Source organism: Mustelus asterias, chromosome 3 (genome assembly GCF_964213995.1).
Source record: "Mustelus asterias chromosome 3, sMusAst1.hap1.1, whole genome shotgun sequence".
Classification (NCBI taxonomy): domain Eukaryota; kingdom Metazoa; phylum Chordata; class Chondrichthyes; order Carcharhiniformes; family Triakidae; genus Mustelus; species Mustelus asterias.
This window is the reverse complement of record NC_135803.1, coordinates 93,768,403-93,784,094: the sequence shown is the minus strand read 5'-3', so window position 1 is coordinate 93,784,094 and position 15,692 is coordinate 93,768,403. Positions and strand designations below refer to the sequence as shown.

General features: G+C 43.4%; 1 protein-coding gene across 4 annotated transcripts in view; it reads right to left on the bottom strand.

The window, feature by feature from the left end:
• Positions 1-15,692, bottom strand: part of dock3 (dedicator of cytokinesis 3) — a 1,050,162-nt gene that overhangs the window by 801,920 nt on the left and 232,550 nt on the right. For all 4 annotated transcript variants that reach the window (XM_078209344.1, XM_078209345.1, XM_078209346.1 and 1 more), the window contains exon 5: positions 2,954-3,050. In XM_078209344.1, coding sequence (XP_078065470.1) covers positions 2,954-3,050 — 97 coding nt within the window. The remainder of the gene's footprint in view (positions 1-2,953; positions 3,051-15,692) is intronic.

The following is a 15,692-nucleotide window of genomic DNA, read 5'->3' as shown; positions in this document are numbered from 1 at the left end:
ACTCATCCTTTTCCATCACTATCCTAAAGCTAACAGAATTGTGGTCACTATTTGCCACATGTTCCCCTACCGAAACTTTGAAGACCTGACCGGGCTCATTCCCCAGTACTAGGCCCAGTATAGCCCCCTCCCTAGTCGGGCTATCTACATATTGTTCTAAAGAACCTTCCTGTACGCATTTTACAAATTCCTCCCCATTCAGACTCCCAGCCCTACGCGATTTCCAGTCTATACCAGGGATACCTTATATCGGGTCTATGCTTTGATCTTTAGCATCATCAGCCAAGTTCTTAGCAGGTAGCCCTTGTCCACCAGGACAAGCAGCCTGAGCTGATCCTCCAGGAGGCTGGAGATGTCAGAGCTGTGCAAAATGAGGCTGTCGTACACACCTGGGTGACGTGCACTCACATGCATGAAGTTCATTCTGTGCTCTCAGGCCATCTGAACATTTGGAGAGTGGAGTTTAAAGTTTGAATTTTATGTATTAGTATCATAAATAGGCTTACATTAATACTGCAATTAAGGTACTGTGAAAATCCGCCAAGTCGTCACACTCATGCGCCTGTACGGGTATACCGATGGAGAATTTAGCATGTCCAATGCACTTAACCAGCACATCTTTCGGACTGTGGGAGGAAACCAGAGCACTCGGAGGAAACCCACACAGAGGGAGGACATGCAGACTCCACACAGACAGTGACCCAAACCGAGAATCGAACCTGGTGCTGTGAGGCAGCAGTGCTAAACACTCTGCTATCGTGCCACCCCGGAACTCCTTTCTGTTCATGATCTGCGGTGCCTGACATTTTGGGTACTGCCCCAGCGCATTTGGCACCCTGGCAATGGCGGCAAAACCTACAGCTTTGGCTAACATCGAAATGATGTACAGGCCTGCCTGGGCAAACAGGGCAATTGTCAGCTCACGGACACACTTGTGGACTGAGGACTGGGAAATCCCACAGCCTGGAACGACCCAGTGGCGTAAAAGTTCAGGGCCGCCATGACCTTCACCACCAGCAGGAGCGAGTGTTCCCCTGTACTATGAGGTGCTGAGTCCATGAGGACCTGACACAGGTGCCTTACCTGTTTCCTTACTGAGCCGGTTAGTCAGCTCTTCAAAGGACATGTGTTTCCTGAACTGCTGGAGTCTCTGTCTCCTCTGTACCCTGGCACCCCCCTTGGGCCAATGGCTGCCCTCCTCCTGCCACCGACCGGTGGCTCCCTGTCCTCCTGCTGCAGCCTCTGGCCTGGGCTGGCCTTGCAGTGTGCAGATGTCTCCCTCTTCCTATTCCTCCTCCTTCTCTATAGCAGTAGCCACAAGAGTGACTGCCATGTCTATTGGTTCCACGCTGAAATCCATCATTGCGTTGGCAGGGGGCAGGGAGAGAGAAAGCAATTCTGTGAGGTTATCCATCTTGGGGACCCGCATTCCCTCCCAGCAACCTGTGTCCCAACTAAATGTGGACAGTGGCAAGCTGACACCATCCCCGGTGCTATGTGCCACCTTGATGGGCAACCGTCACTGCACCCTCACCAGGGAGGCATCAAGAGCTGTGCAGATGTCCCCACTGAGAAGCTTTAATTCATGGATGTGAGTGCACCCACCTGGATATATGATGCAGTGTGATGCGGGAATGGCTTGCAGTTCAGACAGACAGCAACCCTTGTGACAATCACAAGATGAGTTCCCATTGCAGGCAGCACTGCAGAGTCCATGCAGCGTGAGGAGCAGTTTTAACACCTGCACAGCTCTCCCACTTGGAGCAGCAATTAGAAACCTGCTGCTTGCTTCTGTTAGTAGGGTATTTGAATGGAATATCAGCAGTCAGCCAGAGTGTCTTTGTAACTGACAGATGGAAGGATACCATGACAACTGCACTGGGATTGGTGGCCACACTGATAAACGACTCCATGGGGGTTTGCTCAACAGCCAGGGGGTATGTGCACAACACCAGCCCCAGCCAGCGCCCACTCCCGAGCTCAGGACCCCCAGAACAATACAAGCCACCTCACACCCCACCACACACCATGGCCGCAGTCGAGATCTCTCTCTACCTTCTTCCCACACTGGAGATGGATGCTCATAGATCCTCGCTCATCTTTGTCACTGCAAAACCTGCAACAGACTTTTATATAGCAGGTGTTTTTCTTGCTGGTGTGATATTTCACCGACGAGGTCGTTAAGCTAAGAAAATAGGGGCAATTGTGTGCGAAACGTGTCAAGTGTATTGAGATGCATGCCAAGGCATGAAAATTGAAGTCTCACCAGTTTTGGGCACAATCCTAATCACGCCCGGAATGAAAACAGATGCAATTCTCATTTTTGGCTTTTCACGCCATCTTATAACTTCACCACGCCAATCTACAGGCGCATAGAGTTTGTAAGATCGCGTCCCAAGACTCTAAACTGCAAAAATAAAAGGTCTTAACTTTTCTGCACAGAAATGTAGAATTTACCTGAAGATTTGAGTTTTTTTGCAAGTTTACTAGTTTTATACACTATTATCTAACTTTACAGTTCTTGAACTGTACAGCATGCCTGGGCTACTTATGACTTGCCCTAGAAAACATCGTTCACCTTGTGAAGCAGTTTTCATGTGCAGCAATCACACCAGAAATATCCAACCTTCATTTCTACTGAATTTCACTATATCTTTAGTTCCAATTATGTATTACCGTAACAGATCATCTTAAATCTTCAACTGATACATTTCATTAAATAGGCCCCAATCCAACTTGTTAATAGAAAACATTTTATTTGAGCACAGAAACAAATAAAATGTCAGTGTCCTCATGTACAAAATTATTTTCTTTCAGAAGTCAGGATTTGCCCCATGCCACATCAGGTCTAGAGATTTAAACATTGATTCAATGCTTCCAGCAAATAAACATCAAAAATTATGTTAAGCCTACAATCACCTCAGCAATTAGGGAAAAAATATTATACACTTACCACATAGAGCTGTTTCCAGAGCATTATCCATTCTTGTAATGTGGCTGTGACCTCAGTAACAATTGAATCTTCCACTGGAACCACTGTCTCAAACTGGCTGCAAAGTAAAACATAGAAGTATTGCATTAAAAGATATACAACACAAGATGCATTCTGCATTTGTCTCAAATTAGTTATTTTCTGTAACAACCATTCATCAGAATAAGCAAAGAGAATGATAATTTATCCCTCCAAACACTAAAATTTTCACTGACCCCTTGCACGACCAACACATATACAATTTGCAAGTTTTCTAGTCATGTCATTTCTGAATGAGATGTAAACGGAAGCGTAAAATTACAAAACATAGTTTTACATGAGTCCAGAGACCAGAATCAAAAATCCAAATGATGCAGGGCGTGATCTTACCGGCCGTTCACGCCACACTCCTGCTGCAACAAGGTCGGAGAATTTGGCAGCCAGCCAAATCTCCGTTCACTGCAGAGGGGTGGGACAATCCCACCAGAGTGAACGGTAATAAGATTCCGGCCGTGTTCTTTCAGAAGGCAGAAGGCTGATTGTTGCAAGGTGATCTATCTTTCCAGAAGCTAGGACTTCCACAGTGGGAATAGACACAAAGGGTTGAATTAGTCTTAAAGACACAAATATAGGCACAGGGAATTGAATTAGTCTGGATGGCAAAAATTCCAGTAGCTCACAGCGCAGAGGGAAAGATTCCTTTCTGATGTTACCTGCTCAATGTAAAAACGGTAGACAGAGATAGACTGCTAGCCTGGAGTCCTGCTTCTCTTCTAAGATCAAACAATTACCAGTTAAGTTCAGGTCCACATGGCAGTACTACAAGTTCCAGCAGTTTGGTGGTGGTGGTGATGAGACATATCTCCCAATTCTTGTCCTGGATTTTGGACAATGAATGTACTTTTGTCCTTGGAGATAGTGTCTTCGGCATCCAGAATTCTCCTTAAGAAATGTAAAGAGGTTTTGTATAATTCCAGAAAGGGGCATTAACTCTCGAGAGATAAAGTCTCTGATGTTTGTACATTAGAAATTCCTCTGGTATGAGTCATGACTAATCAGGGTAAAGCCCAGGTCCATTTAAAAAAAATACAATAATAATTTTGCAGAGTAGCATGGTTGACATCGATACATATTTTTCTTCCTGTCCTCTGGCCGGTACACGCCTTCTCCATTGGAGAAAATAACACAAATTCCATCTCATTTCATTTTTTTAATGTGGTTTTAGGGAAGGACGAATAGGAAGTGCAGGAGTCTACAGACATTCTCTCATTCATAGTGGCACATCAGACACAGTAAGCATGGGAATGGAAGTTCCGTGCTGCATTTTATTTTTATATTTCTGAGGTTTAAACCTTAGAATCATAGAATCATATCATAGAATCCCTTCAGTACAGAAAGAGGCCATTCGGCCCATTGAGTCTGCACCGATCACAATCCCACCCAGGCCCTACCCCCATATCCCTACATATTTATCCACTAATCCCTCTAACCTACGCATCTCAGGACACTAAGGGCAATTTTAGCATGGCCAATCAACCTAACCTGCACATCTTTGGACTGTGGGAGGAAACCGGAGCACCCGGAGGAAACCCACGCAGACACGAGGAGAATGTGCAAACTCCACACAGACAGTGTTTGCAAGAACCTTGTCTGGTCCAGGGATTTGGATGACTTGGGAGGAATAGAAATTCATACGCATGGGGAAGTTGATTTTATGCTAAAATTCTGACTTCACTTCCCTCTGTTGGGGATCAGACAAGCTCCTGGTTAAATATCTTCCAAAAGGTCCAGGGGCTTTACAGCGTTGTTAACACTCAGGGGATGAGTGGTGGTCAAGCTGCTCTGGGCAACCAACAGGAGAATGGTGGACAACTCACTCTGGGTGTGCCAGGCCAGAGGATCATAGGACGGAGCTGCTGTCATCCAGCTTAGCTCCTGTCTGTTCACTTCGGTAACCTGAGGGCTGATCCATTGGAACCCAGGGACTGAGGTTAGGTGACAGTCAGGAAAATGAGATGCTTTAAAGGAAGTTTGAAGGGATTATGACACAGGTACTAGCACAACTGGAGAGTTCCAGCTTCTGATGCTAGATGCTTTTGGTTGGCACAGCAGCAAGTGGGCAGTTGGCCCCTGGACTTGGGCCAGCCTTTCTGGGCCGGGTTGAAAGGAAAGTGGCCTTGCGGCAGGGGTCCCTCCCAAATCCATGCCGGATATGGGCTCCGGGGCTGTAGCCTGGTGGTTTTGGGGGTGAGTGACCATTTAGAAAGGGAGTAGTTAACTCTGTTCGATCTTCTTGCAACCCTGCCTGATGGGTAAGCCTGGGGTCCAATCTGTTTGGCATCCCTGTGCTGGTCAGTTCTGTACAGGGTCAATATCTTTTGGGACACTATTTCCTAGTGAAGGATGGGCTGTACTCAGCTGGCTTATCAACCACACAATGCATTATCCTCCCTCTCTCTGGGACAATTTGGAAACTTTTCTGCTCCAGATTTGAATTTGCCACAAAGTGGTCAGCAAAATCAATCACTAGATTCCTGGCCAGGTCTCCTTTTGCTTTGGAGGGAGTGCTCTCCTAACATGTTCCACATCCTCTGGATACCACTGTCCTCATGTGGAGGTGCAAGTTCAGTTACCCTCTCTGGTTGCTTTTCAACTGGGGGAGGCAGTTTCCTCAAAGATATTTGTGAATCTCCTGGGTCTGCTTCCAAATTCAGAGAGGCTGGTTTGGGTAACCAGACTTCTGCTCACCCAGCAGGGGTACAGACTAATTTTGTTTTAAATTTTGGCAAGGCAGATTCCTTGCAGATTGAGTGTCTATTTGGAGATTTTCCTGCTATCCCTCTTTTAAAATTGAAAAGAACGTTTCAAACAACCAGTCCTTCTGCTCATCCAGCACGGGTAAAGCTCCTTTCTTTTTAACTTTGTGAAATGGGTCTGGGGGCTTTCTGTGCCCCTATTTAATGGTAGAAAGGAGGATTTTGCTAGCCATATTTCAGGCAATTCTTTAATCTTTCCCTTTGCAGGTTATTAATCTATTTTCTTTCAGACTCTTTGGCTATGTAGGCCTCTCCCTCACCAATTCTTTATCTGCTTTAAGACTTTTTTGCTACTTTTTAACTTGGGGATACTTAGATTTTAGGGGCCTTCTTGGGCCTCCTTCAATGTTACTGGCCTTGTCACATCCTTTTGAAATTCAGCAGCTTTCCTGGAGCCACCATAACCCTGAAGGGATATTTTGCCCCCTGCTAGGTCTCTGAACATTTTCAGCCTTCTGCCACACTACAGAGGTTTGCTGAAACAGGTTAGGTTGTTCATCCTTTCTGGATCGTTCTCGCTTATTCCTTCAAAGGGTAATGGGTTGACTGTTGCAGTGTGATCTGTCTTTCCTGAAGTAAAGACATCCATAATGGGAAAAGGCACAGAGTTGAATTAGTCTTGAAGGCACAATTAGGCACATCAATTGAATTAGTCTGGAAAGCACAAATTCCAATGTTCTAGCAGATCACAGTGCAGATGAGGATCGATTTTGTTTCTGCTACTAAATGCTCAGTAAGTAAATAGGAGACAGTTAGGCTGCTGGTCTGGAGTCCTGCTGCTCTTCTGAGGTCTAACAGTGACTGCCCGAGTTCAGGAGCACATGGCGATATGCCATGTACTAGCAGCTCAGTGGAGGTCATGTGGTGTATCTTCCACTTCTTGTCCTGGGTGTTGGACAAAGGATGCGTTTGTCTAAATCTGGAATCTTGAGGTGTTTAATACGAGTCAGGGATCCTTTATTTATTGGAGAAACAATATTGATGGTGGCCAGAACTCTTCTTTAGAAATGTAAAGATGCTTTGTACAGGAAGGGCCATTAGAGTCTCTCTTTTAAACAGTGGGATAATGAGTCTCTGATATTTGTCTGTACATTAGAAATTCCTCTGGTATGACTCTCAGGGTAAAGCCTTGGTCCATTTAAAAAAAATAAGGTTATAAAGTAGACAAGTTAAAGTAGATTTATATTTCCTTCCCGTCTTCTGGCCAGGACAGCATGTTGATGAATGACTGCAACTGAAAGGCAAATTCATGGAATTGTATGATATTCTGCTTCATCATTTGTTTCCAATCCTAAATTTCAAAAAATGACATCCATAAAGAAAAACATATGTTGTATTCTACTAAAGCTCTTCTGAATGAGCAGTAAATAGGTCCATGGAGAAGCAAAATAACATGACTAGTGTAGTCATTACCTTAATGGACTGAAGTAATTTTACACCACCATAAGTATAAATTTAGACCGCCATAAGTATATAGTAACATCAAACTTTGTCAGATTCCAAAGCTGCTTTTAAAGGTTAAGCAGGAACACAAAACGGTCCTCAAGCAAGTTTGTTGAGAGATAAACAGAAAAAATATTTTAAAATAATTAACATTAATTTGGCATTAATTTACAGTTCATCGGTGTGTGATTTTATTTTGCTATCACTTGATTAGACTCATATGTACAAATAAAGCATTTCAGGAACTCTGCATTATATTTACAAACAGATGAAGCTATGTTTTATTTAGAGAAAAATTGCACATAACAAACTTTAAAATAATTAAGAATTTTCAAAAATTGATTATTTGAAAACACAGCACAGATTTCTTAAATAGTGAAACCAACCAACACTTGTAGGGAAATTCTATGAAGTGGGAAATGGGATAAAGACATTTTTTTCCCCTTTCTAGCTTTGTAAAAAAGTGAGATTTCTCCAACGTCTGTTACCATATAATACACATAACTGATAAACCAGACAGTCATGCAGTGCTGCTACTGAGCCACTCATTAAACTTTCTACAGAATACAGCACAAGCTAAAATTTACAAAACTTTGCTAAGGATTCCGTGCAGGGTACATTTTCAAATTTATTTTGTTTAAATTGGCTCAGCTCATAATGGCAAATCTTCTGTTTTATGTGAAAAGCCTATGGTCTATGTTAAAATTGTGATCTGCTTCTTGCTGTCATTTCATTGAAGTGCTTATACTTCAATGCAAGGAACGTAGCAGGTAAGACAGACGAACTTAGGGCCTTAATGCTCACGAGGAATTTGGATGTGGTTGCGGTGACAGAGATTTGGTTGAAAGAGGGACAGGACTGGCAGCTGAATATTCCGGGGTACAAGTGTTTTAGGCGAGACAGAGGAGGGCCAAAAGAGATGGGGGAGTAGCAGTATTAGTTGGAGAGCATATTACAGCGGTGCAGAGGGAGGACAATTCAGAGGGGTAGTGTAACGAATCACTCTGGGTGGAGCTTAGAAACAGAAACGGCGCAGTCACTATGTTGGGGGTATACTACAGGCCCCCCAACAGCCCAAGGGAAGTGGAAGAACGGATATGTCAGGAGATACTGGATAGGTGCAGGAAAAATAGTGTTCTGTCGTGGGGGACTTCAATTTCCCTGGTATAGACTGGAAATCGCTGAGAGCTGGGACTCTGAATGGGGAGGAATTTGTAAAATGTGTACAGGAGGGTTCTTTGGAACAATATGTAGATAGCCCGACTAGAGAGGGGGCTATACTGGACCTCGTACTGGGGAATGAGCCCGGTCAGGTCTTCAAAGTTTCGGTAGGGGAACATGTGGCAAATAGTGACCACAATTCTGTTAGCTTTAGGATAGTGATGGAAAAGGATGAGTGGTGTCCCAAGGGTAAGGTGTTGGATTGGGGGAAGGCTAACTTTAGTGGGATTAGGCAGAAATTGGCAGCCGTTGATTGGGAGAGGCTGTTTGAGGGTAAATCCACATCTGGCATGTGGAAGTCTTTTAAGGAACAGTTGTTAGGGCTGCAGGACAGGCATGTGCCTGTAAAAAAGGAAGGATAGGAAGGGTAGGATTCGAGAACCGTGGATAACCAGGGAAATTGAGGGACTGGTCAAAAAGAAAAGAGAGGCGTATGTTAGGTCCAGGCAGCTAAAAACGGAGGGAGCTCTGGAGAAGTACAAAGAAAGTAGGAAAGAACTCAAACAGGGAATTAGAAGGGCAAAAAGGGTCACGAAATGTCCTTGGCAGACAGGATTAAGGAGAATCCCAAGGCATTTTATTCATACGTTAGGAACAAAAGGGTTGTCAGGGAAAAAATCGGACCTCTCAGGGACAAAAGTGGGGAATTATGCTTGGAGCCCAAAGAAGTAGGGGAGATCCTAAATGAATACTTTGCATCGGTATTCACTAAGGAGAGGGATGTGTTGACTGGGAGTGTCTCGGAGGGGAGTGTTGAACCGTTGGAGAAAATCTCCATTACAAGGGAGGAAGTGTTAGGTTTGTTAGAGAATATAAAGACTGACAAATCCCCAGGGCCTGATGGAATCTATCCAAGGCTGCTCAGAGAGACGAGAGATGAAATCGCTGGGCCTCTGACGCAAATCTTTGTATTGTCACTGGACGCAGGTGAGGTCCCAGAGGATTGGAGGATAGCTAATGTGGTCCCGTTATTTAAGAAGGGTAGGAAGGAAACCCGGGTAACTATAGGCCGGTGAGCTTGACGTCCGTGGTGGGGATGTTGTTGGAGAGGATTCTTAGAGATAGGATGTATGCACATTTAGAAAGGAATAAATTCATTAACGATAGTCAGCATGGTTTTGTGAGAGGGAGGTCATGCCTCACTAACCTGGAGGAGTTTTTTGAAGAAGTGACTAGAATGGTTGACGAGGGAAGGGCCGTGGATGTCGTCTATGTGGACTTTAGTAAAGCGTTTGACAAAGTCCCTCATGGTAGGCTGGTGAAAAAGGCTGGATCTCATGGGATAAAGGGGGAGGTGGGAGATGGGTGGAGAACTGGCTTGGTCACAGAAGACAGAGGGTGGTAGTGGAAGGGTCTTTTTCCGGCTGGAGGCCTGTGACTAGTGGTGTTCCGCAGGGCTCTGTATTGGGACCTCTGCTGTTTGTGATTTATATAAACGATCTGGAAGAAGGTGTAACTGGGGTGATCAGCAAGTTTGCGGACGACACAAAATTGGCAGGACTTGCAGATAGTGAGGAGCATTGTCAGAGGCTACAGAAGGATATAGATAGGCTGGAAATTTGGGCAAAGAAATGGCAGATGGAGTTCAATCCTGATAAATGCGAAGGGATGCATTTTGGTAGAAATAATATAGGGAGGAGCTATACGATAAATGGCAGAACCATAAAGGGTGTAGATACGCAGAGGGACCTGGGTGTGCAAGTCCACAGATCCTTGAAGGTGATGTCACAGGTGGAGAAGGTGGTGAAAAAGGCATATGGCATGCTTGCCTTTATAGGACGGGGCATAGAGTATAAAAGTTGGGGTCTGATGTTGCAGATGTATAGAACGTTGGTTCGGCTGCATTTGGAATACTGCATCCAGTTCTGGTCGCCACACTACCAAAAGGACGTGGAGGCTTTAGAGAGAGTGCAGAGGATGTTTACCAGGATGTTGCCTGGTATGGAGGGGCTTAGTTATGAGGAGAGATTTGGTAAACTGGGGTTGTTCTCCCTGGAAAGACGGAGGATGAGGGGAGACTTAATAGAGGTGTATAAAATTATGAAAGGCATAGATAGGGTGAACGGTGGGAAGCTTTTCCCAGGTCGGTGGTGACGTTCACGAGGGGTCATAGGTTCAAGGTGAAGGGTGGGAGGTTTAACACAGATATCAGAAGGACATATTTTACACAGAGGGTGGTGGGGGCCTGGAATGCGCAAGGCAAGGTGGTGGAGGCGGACACACTGGGAACGTTTAATACTTATCTAGACAGCCATATGAACGGAGTGGGAATGGAGGGATACAAAAGAATGGTCTAGTTTGGACCAGAGAGCGGCACAGGCTTGGAGGGCTGAAGGGCCTGTTCCTGTTCCTGTGCTGTATTGTTCTTTGTTCATTGAACATCATGAAGTTCCAAGGTATTTGTTCAACTCTGTGGTTAGATTAGGAAGCTCTTTAACCTGCGTACAGGAAATCAAATTCATCTTATGTCCGTTTATTTGTTGCCGAAATCCTCATCCATGCATTATACACTCCTGGCTGGACTTCTTAGTTCTGCTGTCTGCAAACTCGAGGTCATTCAAAACTCTACTGCCTAGGTCACACTAAGTCCATCATCCCTGCTCACTGACCTGCATTGGCATTGTTTAAGCAATGCTTCTGTTTTAAAATTCTCATCCTTGTTTTCAAATCCGTCACCTTGCCCCTCCCTTTCCCTGATTTCCTCCTGTCTTACAGTCCCTCCAAGATCAATGCACTCTTCCAATTCTGTTCTCTTGAACATTTCCGAGCTTAATTGTTCACCAGCAAGGCCCTTCGTTCCAGAATCTCCTCCCTAAATCTCTGACTCGCATTCCTCCATTATGATCCTTAAAATGGACCGCTTTCACCAAGCATTTGGTCATCTGGCCAAATGTTTCCTGATCAGATTTTATTCAAGACACTTGTAAACACCTTGAAATTGCATTAAATGCACTATACAAATCTTACGTTATTGTTCATTCTATGTGTTGACTGGAATCATGTGATAGACTGTCATGTTGAGAAAATGCAACTTAATGTGTCTTTGAAAGAGGGTTCCCAACACTGGTTGGAAGTAATCCAAGAGGTTTCATCACACCTTCCACTTCCGGTCACCTCATCCAGCAATTGGTTGTCCAATACTTGCAGTGCACCATTGATTGGAAAGCAGACACACTTTGTTACCCAACAGAGATATTTGACTGGCCAAACAAACCTTTCCCTCCATTTCCCATATTTATATAAACAATAAACAAAAGTGTACAAATAAATTGAAAAACAATTATTTAATATCCCTATAACATTTTTCCCTGCTGGTTTGCAGCAATGTCCTGAAAGTCAATCTTTAACACTTGACAACTCCAGGACAATTCAGGAGGGTTGGTAACCTATTGTGAGGTTTAGGATCTTAAAGGCTCATTAAATATTTGTAATATTTGTCCAATTTTAAGGTTTTACACTGTGTATGTCAATGTTTACAAGTTTGCTTTCCTTTCTTTTACAAGCATTTTGTAAAGTATTGCTGAACTGTATATGTTATATTGCCATGTATGCACTGCAAATTCTGAATCACTGTTCTGCATGGTATTATAGCATCAATCCATAAGCTGGCAAACAGGAAACAGTTCAAAGAACAAAAATATAAAATGCTGGAAATACGCAACAGTTCTGGTAGCATCCGTGGAGAAAGAAATGGAGCTCTGTTGAAAGATCATTAAATTTGTTTCTCTCTCCCATCAGTGTTGCCAGACCTATTGATTAATTCCAACATTTTCAATTTTATTTTGGATTTCCAGCATCCACAGTATTTTGTTTCTGTGATGACGCATAAAATGATTGTTAATCACACCCGCAGGAATGTTTGTTTTAATGTAACCGATTATCATTGTCGAGACGTACTATTCCACATTTTGATAACTCTGGGGAGAATACGTTTCTTCCACTCTTAGTTTAAATAAATCTTACATGACCTTTGAACACTAGTTTTAAATTTGTAGCATGCTTTAGGCTTTATTTAGTTCTATTAGATCAATGCTGTAATGTCCTGATGTAGTTGGTCCCTTTTTATCCCAGATTGGAAATGTTCTGTGCTGTACCTATCTTACACTTAAACATTTTCCATTGTTGCTTCCTTATTTTGCCTATTAACTTTTCTCTCCAATCCAGCCAGACTAAATTCTTACTTCATGCTTCTATAGTTTGCCTTCCTCCAATCTGTCAGTTTTGACTCTTTCCTTCTCTATTTTAACATAAATGTACTTAAACCATCATAACCTTCCACAGGTAACCCAAAAGCTGTCAGTTCAGTGAAAATGCTACCAAAAGGCATTTGCCTTTTGCTACCAAATAAACCTGTTGGTCTTTAACCTGGTGTTGTTAGACTTCTTACTGAGTTCAGTGAAACACAGCTAATATATGCTAAGTATCGAAACACCAAGCAATTATTGATTGCTAATGTTGTAGGTACAAAGCTAATTACAGCAACAGCAGTCAATTCCAGTTCTCACTTTAGAAAATCATAATGATAAACCTGTGAATACACTGGACATTGAAGAACATTTTCGAAATGCTCACATCTTATGCTAATAGCAAGGTGCATGCCAACAAATGTAATACATTTAAATGCTCCTGTTAGTATTGGCGCATATGGCAAACAATTTCATCACTACATGTTGTGAATTGTTTTTCAGTTGTCTTCTCATGTGAAAATGTGAAGTCCAACAAAACAAAAATGATGGACTTAACATCAATAGTAATTGGTTATATAGACTTCTAAGCTATCATCTAGTGCTTGCTTTTTCATTAGGAGGTCGTGAAATATTTTCTTCACTTTTGTCTTTTAATCTTCACTTCGCTGCCTTATCCAATGTCCCGTCACTCTTTTGTCCATTCAGTTGACCTTGCACAATATTTCTTCTGTTATACCAGCTTTGAACAGACCCACCATTTCCCACCCTCCATAAATTTAAGTTCATCCAAAATTCTGTTGCCCATATTCTAATTCATACCACCATTCACTCATTTATCCCTGTGTTCACTATAGCAGCTCCCAATTAAACACATCAATTTTAAAGTTCTCATCCTTGTTTTCAAATTGTTCTATGACCTTTCCCCTCCCGATACCTTTATATCTATAACAACTGCTGACCAGAAACTTAATTGGATGATCGATATAAATACTGTGGCTACCAGAGCAGGTCAGAGACTTTGAATTCTACAGCGAGTAACTCACCTTCTGACTCGCCAAACTTCGTCCATCATCTACATTCTCCACTTGCTTGGATGAATGCAGTTCCAACAAGACTCAAAGGCTCAATACCATCTAGGACGAAACAGCCCCCTGTATTAGCACCCCATCTATCACCTTGGCCATTCACAACCCCCAGCACTTGTACACAATGGCAGCAGTGTGTACCATATACAGGATTCCAACAACTCACCAAGGCTCCGTTGACAACACCTTCCACCTCTACCACCTAGAAGGCGAAGGGCAGCAAATGCATGGAAACCATGCATGTTCCCCTCATGGCCACACACCACCCTGACTTAGAATTCTATCACTATTCCCTCACTGTCAATGGATCAAAAACCTGGAATTCTCTCCCTAACAGCACTGTGTTTCCTCCCACACTCCAAAGATGTAGGGGTTAGGTTGATTGGCCATGTTAAATTGCCCCTTACTGTCAGGGGGACTAGCAAGGTAAATACGTGGGGCTACAGGGATAGGACCTGGGTGGGATTGTTGTCAGAGCAGGCCTCCTCCTGCACTGTAGGGATTCTATGATTCTATGGCTGAAGCCTGGAAGCACTTGTGCCAATTCTTCTTTTTGCCACCTGTTTCGAAACCAATTGCACTTCAGTTAATTGACACAACAGGAAATTCATACCAAGCAACCAGAGTTCTATTTGTGTGGATTTTCAAGTTGGTTCATTTGGAAGTTTATCAAAATAATGATGGCTTTTATACCTGACAAGTCACTGGTTGATCCAAAACCATAAAAAGGCAACATCTAGCATTTAGTTATGGGAATGGCAGCATGGTGGTTGTGCTACACAGTCCAGAATCCTGGGCTAATGATTTGGAGACATTGGGAGTGATTCTGAGCAGGTGAGGACTGTCAGCAAAAATGGCGACTTGGGTACAAAATCTCACGAGTCAGAAAACGAGATTCTTGCTGGCGAGATCCCACTTTCCGATTTATTTGTCCTTTGCCAGTGACGTAGCATAGAAAACAGGAGCAGGAGTAGGCCATTCAGCCTTTCAAGCCTGCTCCACCGTTCATTATGATGATGGTTGACAATTAAACTCAATGACTTGCCCTGCCTTCACCCCCATACCCTTTGATTCCCAAGAGCTGTATCTAACTCCTTCTTGAAAACATACAATGTTTTGGCCTCAACTGCTTTCTGTGGTAGTGAATTTCACAGGCTTACTACTATCTGAGTGAAGAAATTTCTCCTCATCTGAGTCCTAAATGTTTTACCCCATTTTTTTAGACTATGCCCGCTGGATCTGGACTCCCCCACCATCGGAAACATCCTTCCTGCATCTATCTTGTCTGGTCCAATTATAATTTTATAGGTTTATATGAGATCACCCCTCATTCTTCTGACCTCCAGCAAATATAATCCTAACCGACTCAATCTCTCCTCATAAGTCATCCCATCCTAGGAATCAGTTTAGCAAACCATCGCTGCACTCTCTCTCTTGCAAGAACATCCTTCCTCAGGTAAGGAGACCAAAACTGAAACACAATATTCCACATGTGGCCTCACCAAGGCCCTGTATAATTGCAGCAAGACATCCCTGCTAGTGTACTCACATTCTTTAGCTATGAAGGTCAACATACCACTTGCCTTCTTTCTCTGCTTTCTGCTGCACCTGCATGCTTACCTTCAGTGTTGGTGTACGAGGACACCCAGGTCTCATTGCACATTCCCCTCTTACTTTATAACTAGATTCCTGTTTTTACTACCAAACTAGAAAAACTCACATTTATCCACATTATACTGTATCTGTCATGCATTTGCCCACTCATTCAGCTTGTCCAAAGCACACCAAAACATCTCTGCATCCTTCTCACAGCTCACCATTCCATCCAGCTTTGTGTCATCTGCAAATTTGGAGATATTACATTAGTACCCTCAACAAAATCCTTAATATAAATTTTGATTAGTTGAGGTCCTAGCACTAATCCTTGTGGTACCCCACTGCTGACTGCCTGCCATTCATACCTGCTCTT